The sequence below is a fragment of the Amphiura filiformis genome, chromosome 3, assembly GCF_039555335.1.
Source record: "Amphiura filiformis chromosome 3, Afil_fr2py, whole genome shotgun sequence".
In the NCBI taxonomy this organism is placed as follows: Eukaryota; Metazoa; Echinodermata; class Ophiuroidea; order Amphilepidida; family Amphiuridae; genus Amphiura; species Amphiura filiformis.
This window is the reverse complement of record NC_092630.1, coordinates 76262499-76275901: the sequence shown is the minus strand read 5'-3', so window position 1 is coordinate 76275901 and position 13403 is coordinate 76262499. Positions and strand designations below refer to the sequence as shown.

The 13403-nt window shown below is 38.0% G+C and overlaps 1 protein-coding gene across 1 annotated transcript; it reads right to left on the bottom strand.

The window, feature by feature from the left end:
- Nucleotides 1-561: 561 nt before the first annotated feature.
- Nucleotides 562-11769, bottom strand: LOC140149140 (protein cereblon-like). Its single transcript, XM_072171324.1, has 10 exons — nt 11621-11769; nt 7747-7880; nt 6024-6226; nt 5662-5823; nt 4361-4583; nt 3951-4038; nt 3388-3503; nt 2916-2977; nt 1714-1845; nt 562-1266 (listed from the first exon to the last, which is right to left on the bottom strand). The coding sequence occupies exons 1-10, from the start codon at nt 11709-11711 to the stop codon at nt 1089-1091; spliced, it is 1389 nt and encodes a 462-aa protein (XP_072027425.1). The 5' UTR covers nt 11712-11769; the 3' UTR covers nt 562-1088.
- Between the last annotated feature and the right edge of the window lie 1634 nt (nt 11770-13403).

The window sequence follows — 13403 nt, the reverse complement described above, 5'->3', positions numbered from 1 at the left end:
TATGATTTTCCTATGGTCATATTAGCCACAAGCAGTGATGACACTTTGCAAGCCTATTAATACAATTGGCAAACTCAGAATCAAGTCAAGTATGGTTTCATGTTTCAATGTTTTATATATTGTTTCATTACATTTCCCCGAGTACACATAATCTGTGGCTCAATAAAGGCATGTATTATACGTTTTCAGGCTCAGCCTTCAAGTATTGGGGAAGAATCACAGAAGGGTCAGGGAATATCATTTTGCCTTTCTGGAAGAATAGCCACCCATGGTCAGATATTACTCTTGTGCTTTCTAATTCCATTTTTAGTGCTATTGCATAAAAGGTCCATACTCTCCAAAATCAATATATATGTATATCAATAGTATAGAGGATAAGACAAGGGTTTTGCAGGAATCACCACTGTTGACTTTTGCATATATAGAGACTCAATATAAGATACGATGTGCACCATTTAAGAATTGAAGTGACTTTACAAATCACTAAATTCACAAATGTGCCATGATTGCGTACTTGTAATGTAAGTACCCATGTGCCATGATTGGGTACTTAAGTTGAAAGTTATACTATACATACATGCTAGTAATTATACAGCTTCGGTTTCTGAAGATATCCTTCTTATATATGCTGCTTTATACCAATATACTCCATTCATGCTATGAAAAAGAACTAAAATTAACCACTTCTGGGTTCAATTAGTTTTCACGTCAGGAAAGTCACAAATTGACAGATGATGTATCTTAGTAGGGGGAAATTATATCCTTTGGTCACAAAAAGTACTACTTCATGTCATGTCAGCAGTTATACAATCTTGATATATATACTAATTGTGGGTTTGTGGTCAACATGATCAAACTTTCAAACTTTGTTGACAGCTCTACCAGTAGGGGAGAATTTTATGTCATTTATTACAGACAAAATGGAGTATACATATTCTGAAGCGAGAAATAAATAGGTAGATTCTGTTTACTATAAAGCAAGCGAATGACCCTTGATACATGACACAAAAGCAGTGTACTTGTCTTCAGCAAAACACAGGCTGTAGGATTGAAATTGAATTTCCACCTAACATCTAAAATATAGCTGCTCATATCATTGGAGAAGGTTCCCCATCTGCCCCCGGTATATCACCTTGCATCCCAGACATCAAAGCGGAGCGGGTCAATCCCCAGAATTTCTCTGGCTTCATCTTTCTCTTGGTGGCTGTAAATTTCCATCCCATGTGACTTGTGCAATGCCGACACTGCAGTATTGTCCAAGCGTACCTGTCATGCAAAGATTTAATGACACAATTTACTTCATGTGAAAGCAATATTATTTTGAGGGGGGAAAATTAGCTTTCATATCAAGATTTTCTTCAAAATGCACATTTTATTGACTGTGAATGAAAGCTTATGGGATATGACATGGTCATTAAGCATACAATTTTTTTCAGGGGAGGAGTTATTTTGAGAAGGAGCAGCATCTCAAGTAATGTTTAATCATGCTATGCTGTCTTGCACAATTAAAACTATCTACACTTTGGTCTACAACCTTATCAACATTTAGTTTTAGGTTTTTGTTATTCTGTGTTTTTTTCCCTTGGCTTACTTAGTTCATCATCACATCTTAGTTATCCAGATAATTGTGTGTGATAATGGGTTTGTTTCTCATTGTTCAGAATCTGACACAGCACATATAACTTCACAGTTTCATTCTCTGTCTTGACTTACCCAGGAAACCAGCTGTTTTCTGTTGAGGGTCTCCCAATAAGATTCAAGTTCTGTGCTCGATACAATGTTAATGTTTCATGAACGTAGCCACCAGGATTCACATAATTTGCCATAGGACCATCCAAAGACATACTGAAAAAGAAACCAAAAATTTACAGCAACAAATTGAAAAGTGAGATTTCTCCACATGTAAAGAATTAAATGTGCCTTTATCACACATGGAAATTCTCAACAGTATGAATAAGGCTCACATGCTCTTTCCTCGTCATACCCCAAATGATGACACTACCAACCAAGTACATACGTAGAAGCTATTGTCCTTTTAGAATCTGAATGAATACTTTATCTTTCTTTGAGAAAAGTCATGCTGCTCTCTCTTACTCTGATCTACATGGTCAGTTGCTGCATTTAATACATTCAATAATATTGAATGAAGTCAAGTGGATGGAGAAAATTAATTTGTAATTTTCACTTTACAATGGTGAGTGTACTGTGTGAAAACAGTTGTAGCAGTTGTTTTGATCTATTTTTGAAGAGTATTCTGAATAACAATTGCATATACAATATGCATATTTGAGTAGGGGCAAGTGAGATCATCAAATTGATCATCATCCAATCTTAACCAAATGTCATCATATGTCCCTAGTTTTTCACTAGAGTAATAAAAAAATTTTAAAGCCTGGTTGTATATAATACCTCAGGAGCAAAGACTATTTAAAACTTAAAAGTACACATAGAATTTCTCTCCCTCTTACCAATATATTTGGGTTTTATTTGACATCTTGTCCAATTAAAATCTAAATCACACTGTAGGTAGAATAAGTAATTCTTGGCCAAGCTGGAACACTATGAATGCTAGTGGCTCCGCGATAAACACATACCCACACATAGCGCGGTGCAGTAAAAAGCATGCACGTGCCTTACATTGTGTACCCACTTAACTGCTTATTTTACCTATAGGGATATTCTTTTCCTTCTCCAGTTCCATGTTCACTCTCTCTCTCTCTCATATTGGATTTTTTTTCCAAAACTATTCAAAACTTTTTTGATAATTTACATTTTTTTACAATGAGAATAACATAACAATTCTTCTAACAATTCAAATGCAGTGTCTCAGAATGAACACTGCTCCATTTATAACAAATTTGATTGCACACCAGCTCATATGGTTATGTTAAAAACAATAATTCTATTCTCCTTACCAAAATACATCACTTTTGTTGGCAATATGTTGACCACATCCTTTGCATACTAGAATAGTGCACTGTAAATCATAGATCAGAGATAGCGAAGTTATAACAAAGAACAATGCAAGTAAACCATCAAAATGTTTACAATATTGAAATGACACATTTTGAAAAAAAAACAAAACACCAAAGCTTATGGCCATAATAGCCTCACTTATATTGATCTTTTACTGTAAAGATATTTTCAAACACAAAACTGTGCATATAAATATTACAGGCCAGATGTATGTTTAATTCTGTATCCCTGTAACATTAAATAGTCACTTTTCTGACAAATGGTGCGTAGTGTAGATATTGACAAAGGGCAAACAGAACAAAGTACAAAATTGGAAGCTGTCAATAATCTTGCAAAATCATGTTTTGTATGGGAAGTGAAAAAGACAGAAAACTCCAAGTTTGAGCAAAACTTAAATAACCTATTACCTACCTTCTTGAGTAAGTCTAATATTCTTCTTAGTCTCTGTACAGCTGAGTTGATTTCAAGTAAACCTAGCCTTTGGTTGTCATCTAAGGGTATATTACTAGCAACCCAGTAGGAAAAATCTGCCAACAGGAAATGATAGTAACAAAATGAAAAATCACCACCTGTCTCATTCATACTGAAAGTTGTGCTGACAGTTGCAAAACACATGAACATTATTATTGCTGAAATATTTCAGATTGTTAACCAGTGGATATTGCTAACCATTTTTACTTAAATGATATTTGAAGAAAATATGATATTTTGATCTCAAATAAATTCTGTCCACAATTTGCACCACTGAGGTCCTGGGTTCGAGCCCGGCCATCCCATATTACTTTATGTGTATTTGTTTCCAGTCCACACTCCTAAGTCCTCCAGTTTCCTCCTAGATTTAAAACTGAGTATACTGATTCACCTTGTCTAGTGTATTGAATGTGATAAAATGAGACACCAATAAGCACCAATAAATGCAAGTACCCAACCCCAGACAAGTATGCTGCCATGTATGTTGAGTCAATACAACTTACCCACAGGGTTTGCTGGCACTTTTTCTAATGTCAGAGAGTCTTCATACCAGCTACGCAATTCACTCTTAATGTGAAATATCAAGGCATCCTAAAGCAATATAGAAAGGTAAAGCAACTTCAATTAGGCAACAATAGTTACATATTCTTCATAATTATGATCTTTCTGGAAAATGACAATTAATATAAAATTGCAAATCAACAGTACAAGGTACCATCATGAATTATAAAGAGTTTTGATTCTTCCTTGAATTACTTATCTTATTTGGAAACTGATTCTTTATTGAGGCATGACCTCATGCATGCATCATTTAGTTTGAAATTTACAGGGGGTATATAAACTTGATAATTCCCTACGTTTTGGTATGGAAAAATAACCGGTTTTGGAAGTTATGGGAGAAAAGTGTACTTACACAATCATACATTTCATAAACCCACGGTGGCCACCATGTTAAATTGGCAGCAGAAAGCTTCCTCTTTCTTCTCTGCCGCAGCACACTATCCCCACCTGCACCAGGACTTGCCATTAGACTAACAGGTACTAATTTCAATCGATTGTGAGACGCTAATCTAGCGCCCACAAGTGCATCTGTGACTTCAATTTCAGGCAGGACCATGACCTTACCCATCAGGATCCTGAAATAACGAAACAAAATCATTTTGAATTGAATTGCCAATCCACTATACTTCATTTCCTTTATGGTCTATAAAAACAGTCCCTGTTCTGAAAAAGAATGGACAACTGCACTTTACAAGCACATAGTACTGAAAAAATAACTATGAATGTTTGGCTTTCTTGAGACCGTAGCACCCATGTGTGATACACTCGAGATTAAGGTGATTGCGACCTAAAGATACGCTGCCTTTGATTACGTGTGTATCACACATGGATGCTACTGTCTCCAGCAAGCCAAATGGAAACCATCTCTATCTAACACATGAAGTGATATGCTATTGTATTGTTTTACTATCAAAAGTCACTCATTTTTTTTAGCAATGAAAAGTTTCTACTTGGATTCTATTCAGCAATATGCTGTGATCACAATAATGCACTTCAATGGTGTAAGTATTTGACATATTGTCTGTCATATTGGACTTAATTCTATGTGACCAGGAAAGTTTTTCTCAACTTTCCTGATGTGACTGACCTTTAAGGTATGGACAGTTTCTACTAGACTATAGTATATTTACTTTAGAGGTATCTGTTTTGCACCTGTATCAGAGAAAAAAAAAAGTTTTTATAGTAAAATTCCAAGAAAAACTCACTTGTTTCCACACAGTTTCGGCAATCCAATCTGTTGCCTTTCTCAATGGTGAATGAATGACAACAATCCTTTGTTGGATGGTATGATGTCCTCGGAAGATGATGACGCGACTGAAGCCCTCTGGATCAATTGATCGATTGGCATTCACCATTGAGAAGGGGAACAGATAGGATTGCCAAAAGTGTTTTTTAATCAGACTTCTGAATTCCTTCAATACTATTATAGCTAAAATAATAGTTTCTCGATCATGAGAGCTCAATAGGCACGCAATGACAATTGCGTCCCCATCGGCATACAATGCCTACCACACACGCTTTGGCTAGCGCTGCATTTCCTATGCGTGCACAATCGATCGCGCTATCGTGTCATTCCACTAAACTTGCGACATTACGCAGTGCACGCAGTACAGTACGCAGTATAGTAAAGGTTTATTTTACTCAAGTTCGTACCCATCAGCTTGTCTCCAAGTATCAACTATCCTAAATCTCTGGCGTCCAGTTGCCTTGACTCTCATGGTTTCTATCCCACTATCTTCCTCATCCTTTGCACTGTAGATTTCTGCAGTGGTTCCTATGGTAACCGTTGTCATTTCATCTGTTAGTCTTCGTCGGCTGTACCAGGGGACAGATTTTCAAAGAACAATAAATGCCAAAGAGTATTAAATAATTATATTGTGAGGCTTTGTATTTCTTGAATTCAAACAGTTTCAAGACTTCATTAACTTACTAAAACCGACAAACAAAATAAATACAACTTTCTTCAAGTTTCTTCTTATCATCATAATATCAATGAACCAGGGCAATGTACCTACCTGTCATGTACTAAACCAAACGTCCTATTGTTCTGTATGACATGTTTCATCATGGATATAATGCGTTGATTGAAGAGATGCAAGGGTAGTGTCTGCCCAGGTATAAGTACTACACCTGGCAGTTGAAGTAAGGGAAGCGTGATGTAACTCTCATCATCTAATACTGTCCTGCCACTATACTCTTCCAGATCACTACCAAGATACTGAAAGGAAAAATAACATGTTTTGACATAGCAAATGAAACATTTAGAAGGGAGGCAACAAGACATTAAATGATGACATTGTATAGAGGTCTAACTACTGCTGCATATGTAAGACTTTGTCATGTTTGTCCAGTCTTTGAGAGACCTTATTAAGTAAGTACCTGTACACATTATATCATTATTATTTTACCCCTGATTGAAGACAGCTTATAGATGCCAATTTGTGTATATAATTTATGACAAATTATTAAACTTTGATATTTTTCACATTTTTGATATATAACAGTCCTCGAAGTAAATTTTATAAATCTAATGATATATTCTTAAAGTGTATGTAGCTGGGAGGAAAAGCCGACGATCAATTGAAAATTTTGACCTTTTATATTGAAGATATGGATTTTTTTCCCAAAAGACCTTTTTTTTTTTTTTGGTGTTTTGGGAAAAAAAATCCATATCTTCAATACGAAAGGACAAAATTGTCAATTGATCGTCAGCTTTTCATCCCAACTACATACACTTTAAGTATAAATCATCAGATTTATCAAGTTTACTTCGAGTACTGTTAAATATCAAAAATGTCAATTTTTAATCATTTGCCATAAAATGTGTATTACATTGCGAATTTCAAAAAATCAAAATTATTTGATATCAGAAGGACATTCTTCGTATTCAGAATGCAATTCGATATGTCACTCTGAAGTGAAATTTCACTTATCTAAAGGTATCTTCTTTGGAGATAATTTTTTTGTTTAAAGGCCTGGTAATCTGGTAATCTGTATTCCGTGCGCCACTTTATGCGCCACGTCGACTGACTACAAGCACCACAAGTGGCGTGAGCCCCGCCAGTTGAGAGGGCCTCTCAATCATAGAATCAATATTCATTTTTAAGATGTAAAATTTTAAAACAAAATGAATTACTTTCCAAAGACCACAAATTTCCCATCCCATCCAACACACTTTGCAGTCAGTGGCGTAGCGTGGGTCATCTGATTGGGGACACCGGGTCTGATAGGGGGGCACCGGGTCCGGGTCTGATGGGGGGGGGGGCACAAGCCATTTTTCGGCCATTTTCCTATGAGATTTTTTTAAATTTCAGATCGATTGGGGGCATGTGCCCCATGCGTTCCCTATGACGCCACGCCACTGTTTGCAGTGTATGTGTAGGCCTATAGCCTGGTACTATAAAGCAGGAGTTCCCAATAGGCGACACTTGTGCCTGATCTAGCTGCGGACCAATGGTGGTTGGCTCTTGAGCATGTACAGTCAACATAGCAAACAAAAGGTGTATATGGCCATCAAACATTAGTCTTTGAAATTTGTTTTTTCCTCCATAGCCCATGAGCATAGATATTTGAGAACCACTGTTATAAATGTTATTTGGTATAAAGGCAACATCCTTGTTCTGTATAATATTTAAAAAAAGAAAAGTTATAATATTTTATGCTGATTTAACTCATGGTAGCCACCACAATCAAAACTCTGACATTTCTGAATGTAGTTTAAAGATTTGCAAAACTTACTGAGTGTGCTGTAGGAAGTGAAGGGTCATAGGTTATCTTTGTAGGTCTCTTTTTTTTTTTGTCACGATTTACTCGGCCTCGGAATTCCAATCGGAGTCTTCCTAGAAATGGTATACCTCCTCCACCTCCACCCTCTGTATGAAAATATAAAACAGTTTTATATCAGATTTATATAACGAGTCCTTGATGCCCTGCAACATTTCCATTCAGTCAACATACAATGTTCAGGGATAGAGTTGAATATGTGTATGTATTAATAGTAGGCCTACCTTGTGGGAATGAATTTTGGTCAAACTGACACCCAGTAGAGAAACCTAGTACAAGGAACTTACTGTATATGTTGTCTCTGGATAACGTATAAGACCGTTACTGTGTGGGGAATTGTTAACTTTTAAAAAGGAATATTAAACAGTAAAGAATAGGATCTGTCACCCATTATTTGGAATCCGTCACAGTCTCCCAAAACATCAAAACACCAAGAGCATTGCACATATACTTACTTAAGACTGTCTTTTATCATATTATGCACACAAAGTTTTGTCCCGGGGGCACTGTAATGGTGAAGGGGGGTATCAGGCGCGTCCATAAATTCACGTAAAAAGGGTATTTTTTCAGACTAGGGTACGTTACGTGCGTAACATGAATAGGGTATCAAATTCATGAAAAAAAACGGCTACCAGGGACCGGGCACAGCGGGACGTAGCGGGGAGATTACCAAAGGCAATTGTAATAATCCCGCTATGCCCCGGTATTTGTCCCGGTACCGGGCACAAATTGTGGGTGAAACCCCGGTACTGTCCCCGCCCATGCCAGCGGGTTTCAAAGTGCTGTATTAATTTTCAATGTTTTTAATCAGCAAATCCAAAATATAAGTATTTTCATGGCCCCGCTACCGGGACGACTGACGGTACATCCCGGGTACAGTCCCGGGTACCGGGGACATACTTTCTGGTAATTTCAGGGTGACAGTCCCGGGTATTGTGTCTACAGTGCCCGGGTCCCTGGTAGCCGGGCTTGCAATTGACGGAAGCATAAAAGGGTATGTTTTTGGAGCTCTTACGTACTTAGGGTAGTTTTGCCAAGTTTGGGATTTTGTGCTTTATCCTTCATTCATGAAAAGTGAAAGGAAAGTGTCTTCTTCCTACACCCCAAAAGCAGTTAAAAGCCATCTTTTAGCTGTCAGAGATGACAGATCCCTATACTGGCCCAGCTAGCATACTAAACACGAGGTCCCCGGACGAGGTCACAACTTGTTCAGAATATACAACCAATCAGCATGCTTTTTTTTTTTTTAACTTGGAATCAATATATTATGAGGAAAAATATAAGAGGATTTCCGATTGGCCGAACCTCTTTAAACTCATTAATATTCATAGTCTTGGTGGCTTCCAGCCCAGAAAATTTGGTTGATCGGAACATGGTCTAAAGGAGCAACAAAGGAACCACGAACTTCTAAGTTTGTAAACGAGCTGTGTCAATGAACTTTTGACATACATGTGTGAAATTTTACCGGGTATTTACAAACACAACGATTGAATAATTTGGAACTATTTTGGCTTTCTTAAAATATAAATCAATGAGTTTCAGGATTTTGGTTGGGTTTACCACTAAATCCAGTATGATAATTAATGCTCTAGGATGTTTTAAATCGAGACGAAATTAGGAAATAAACCAAGCTAAACTGGCCGTGTTTGCCGTCTTCTTCCAACTTCAATGTGTGGTAACTGTGGTTTGCAATCGCCATGGTCGTAATTTGCGTTGGACTTGCAGTTCAAAATTCTCTTGGATATGTGGAGAAATGGGTACATCCCAATCCCAAAGAATAAATTCTACAATATTTCAATGAAAAGGGTTGGACCTGTGATCCAAAAAGGGAAATTATTGGCCCAAAAATCTTGAAAATATTGGACATACTGCATGAACTTTGAGGTAAGCTTTAGCACCACGTACATGTAAACTTGCATGGCTCAAAATTCAGACGGCTTGCCACAAATTGCTAGCCCTATCATGCCACTCGCCGCCTGGGTTCTGTGTGTTTACTTGTTTAGGGGTAATAATTGCATCAATTACTTGTTTAGGGTTGGGGAAAAGACAACTACTTGTTTAGGGTAGCAAATCGTGCAACTTATACTTGCTTAGGGGGGAAAATTTCAGTCTCGGAAATACTTGTTTAGGGTGCTTTTTGAGAGTCCTCGGACGCGCCTGATACCCCCCTCTTGACACTATAGTGCCCCCCGGGTTTTGTCACCTTGCCTAGAAAGGTCAAATTTTGCCAAATTTAATCTCTGTACAATCCTATGCAAGTCCTACATCACATCGATATCGGCGATTATTTTTCATATCTTTCATGTCAGCGACTCGCGACGCGTACTCATGTACATTGTGTTGATTAATACGGGGATTTATATCACCGCATGGCTGTCCATCAACATGCCTTATTTGGCAACCCACTATTTTACTGAGTTAATTCAGCCAATCAGGAAATACGTACTATGAGGTTGTCCTTAGTGACGAAGGAGCACAAATCGGCTGGGACCGAGACTAATTCAAAAATGGCTGTGTGAAACAGAAATCAACACAGTTTATGCAATACTAGAATCAGAACTACATGTACTATTTAAAGCCATATTATAACATTTCTGTTAAAATAGATTAGTATTTATTTTCCATAAAATGTTAGCTTTTACTGTCAGATATGTCCCCTTTTAATTTTGAGCCGAACAAGTGAGGAAAGCATAGAAAATTGGAATTTACTACTATCGCCCATGCATGTTACACCAGCGGTTGTAATACGGTACGATCCTCGGGGTGTGTGTGTATGTGTATCCCACACGCCGTGTACGTACTGTGCATACGTGTTCGACGAATATTTCCATCATAAAACGCCGGTTCCATCGTTTTATTCAAAATATCGGATTTTGACAAAACTACAACACCTAAAGTCTTGATTTTTGCAGAGTATCCTTATTAACTAAAGTACATTACAATCGTGTAAAAACCAGAATTTAAAAAAATTTTGAGGGTGCTCAGGGCGTTCTCCTCAGCAAATTTTAATATGGCTTTTTTATACAAAATAGAATCTCAAGGGGAGTCTGACAAGAATGCTCTTTGACAGAATAAATCGAATAGTCTCAACTGCGAGGAAAGAAATGCGATATATTCAGTTAAAATAAGTATGAGGATTACCAAATTAACTTGCTCCCGCTTTTCTGCAGCATTGGCTTGTCTGGGGTAAACCTAATAATAGAAGCGCAACATTAATGATATGACATCCAAGCAATTCAAAGCAGCTGTCACAAACCACCTCAACCAACAAGACTAATAAAATCCATGCGCACACCACATCCTGCGTGTATGACTCCACCAGGAGTGTTATGCAGTATCCATGGACGAAAGAGAAACAGACCGCGTACCATCAGTCAAAGTCCCCGTGTATTGTATGCTACCAGTTCTCGTGATATTCATGAGGGCCGATTGTTCGATCATGCCGTGTCTAACAATCACGCCAGCGCTGCGTGCCTTCGCCAGTATCACGCGATAGAGCGCTTGCGTGCTTTAGCGACTGCGACAGACCGTGAAAATACGCGGTAATTGCCTAGCAGTCTCGCCTGTCGCATTTCATGGAACAATCGGCCCTCATTATCGGATGAGGCGGAGACTTTGACTGGTGGTACGCGCTCTGTCTTATCTTACTCCTCTGTGGCAGTATCACTTCAGATTCAGATTCAGAGTATGGGTGCATGGGTGCAAAATTCTGCACAAAACATAAATCATTACATGTAAATGCTGCTGCAGCTCTCAGTCTCACTCAATCAATTATCAAGTTTTAGTGAGCAAATCGAAAATCAACAGTACAAACACTAATATACTTTACCCTCCTCTTCATCACCAGATGAATTTTCCCCTTCATTTTCTCTCTCTTCTTCTTCATTCATCAGTGGCGCATCGTCGTCGCCATCAGCCATGATTGTTTACCTTTTTTCCTGCAGGAAACTCAGCTAATCATACACATTACTGTTTTTCCGGAATACACGCATGCTTTGTGTGCAATGTGCCTTCGGTGGATGATGTTCATGACACAACAGAGAGCAGCTATTTATGTACACTCAGAAAAACTCTGGCTAAAGTGGGCTGAAGAACTACCGTAAAATGCAGGTAAAATGGGGTAACTTCGGTCAGCGGGGTAACTTTGGTCGGTCAAATATATTTTTTTAAATCATCTGATTCTGATTCCGTACAGCAATATTGTTTTTAGTCATATTTGGTGTCAATTTGTTAAGAAATATATTTGGAAGAAATAATAGTCGCTCATGTCCAATTTTTTAACCAAAAATGAGCATTTTTTTACATTTTTTTCAGAAAAAATAAAAATCGATATTTGTGAGCAAAAATGTGTGCTTGATTAATTTTGCAAGGGGTCAAATGTCACAAAAAACAACAAATTGCCCATATATACAGCAAAGATCAATTTTTTGATTTTTTTTCTTCATGGAATGTAGGGCCTATTAGGCCTACTATAGGCCTACCTCATAAATATTTATTAGGTAATCCAGACATCTTATTGGTTACTAACGCCAGCGTCCGAGTACGGTATTTTGACTACTTCCCTGCGCCTGTGCAATTACGCGAACGCGGGGAAGTAGTAAAAACTTCCGCACCCCTACTACCACACGGTATATCGACCCCGCGAGTCACCGTTCCTTCAGACGTAGCACTATGTTAGACAACAGCGATTCTGCAGATGCGAATTCGTTAAAATGGCGTCTGCTGCAGTTATTTTGCCGAGATTACCGATGGATAATAACTCGCGAAATTGACGTTTTATGAAACAAAATGTTATTTGTGGAAAGTTAAAAAAAAATTTGAATAATAATAGGTCAAAATGTAAATATTGATTGAACAGAAATCCTGACGCGTCGGGAAGTAGTCAAATCATCCAACTCCTCGGGACCAGTAGTTTTGACTACTTCCCTCAAAACATGTTGTAGGCCTATTTAGTATAATACTCTGACCAAAGTTGCCCCAAATGCGGGGTAACTTTGGTCAGGCTATTTTAACCCCTAGGGCACCCTTACAAAATTATTAAAAAACCTTTTTCAACTTCAAGGTGTAGAAGGGCACCTTAATGTCATAAAAAAAGAGATAATTAGAAACATAGGCCTAATTGGTTTTGTTTGGAAGCAGTGGTTTACAAACTCTGAAAAGTGCCCAAAGTGATATTTTCTAAACAGGGAACAAAACAAAATTGACCAGGGACGACTTTACGAGTGTTTCGACGTGGACGGTCACATATGATAATTAGGCCTAAATATTTATGTTACAAATGTGCACGAAGCCCTCGAAATAGGCCTAAGTGGAATAAATTCGCGCGAAGAAAAATGTGCAATTTTGTGACTAAAATAGCCAAATATGAGGTTAATTTGGTCAGAAACCCACATCCACATAGGCCTACAGGCGTCAACATTGGGGGATGATTGCCCGGGATGATTGTATGGACCATCCCCCCTGGCAAAATATTGGGGGTGTATCCCCCCTCTCACGAATCTACGCCTATAGGCCTACAGCCCTTCCGTGAAATTGTGTCGCCAAAAAGTTTCTTTGGTTTGACAGCTTCAAAAATAGCTGCTCTGTATATAATGATTCAGCCAATCACAGCT

Excerpts from the sequence above, each read along its gene's own strand:
- LOC140149140 (XM_072171324.1), bottom strand. The coding sequence starts at position 11,711 with ATGGCTGATGGCGACGACGATGCGCCACTGATGAATGAAGAAGAAGAG. Across the intron at positions 2,978-3,387 it reads TATTAGACTTACTCAAGAAG|TGCACTATTCTAGTATGCAA; the intron begins GTAGGTAATAGG and ends TATGATTTACAG. Across the intron at positions 1,846-2,915 it reads AACAAAAGTGATGTATTTTG|TATGTCTTTGGATGGTCCTA; the intron begins GTAAGGAGAATA and ends TTTCTTTTTCAG.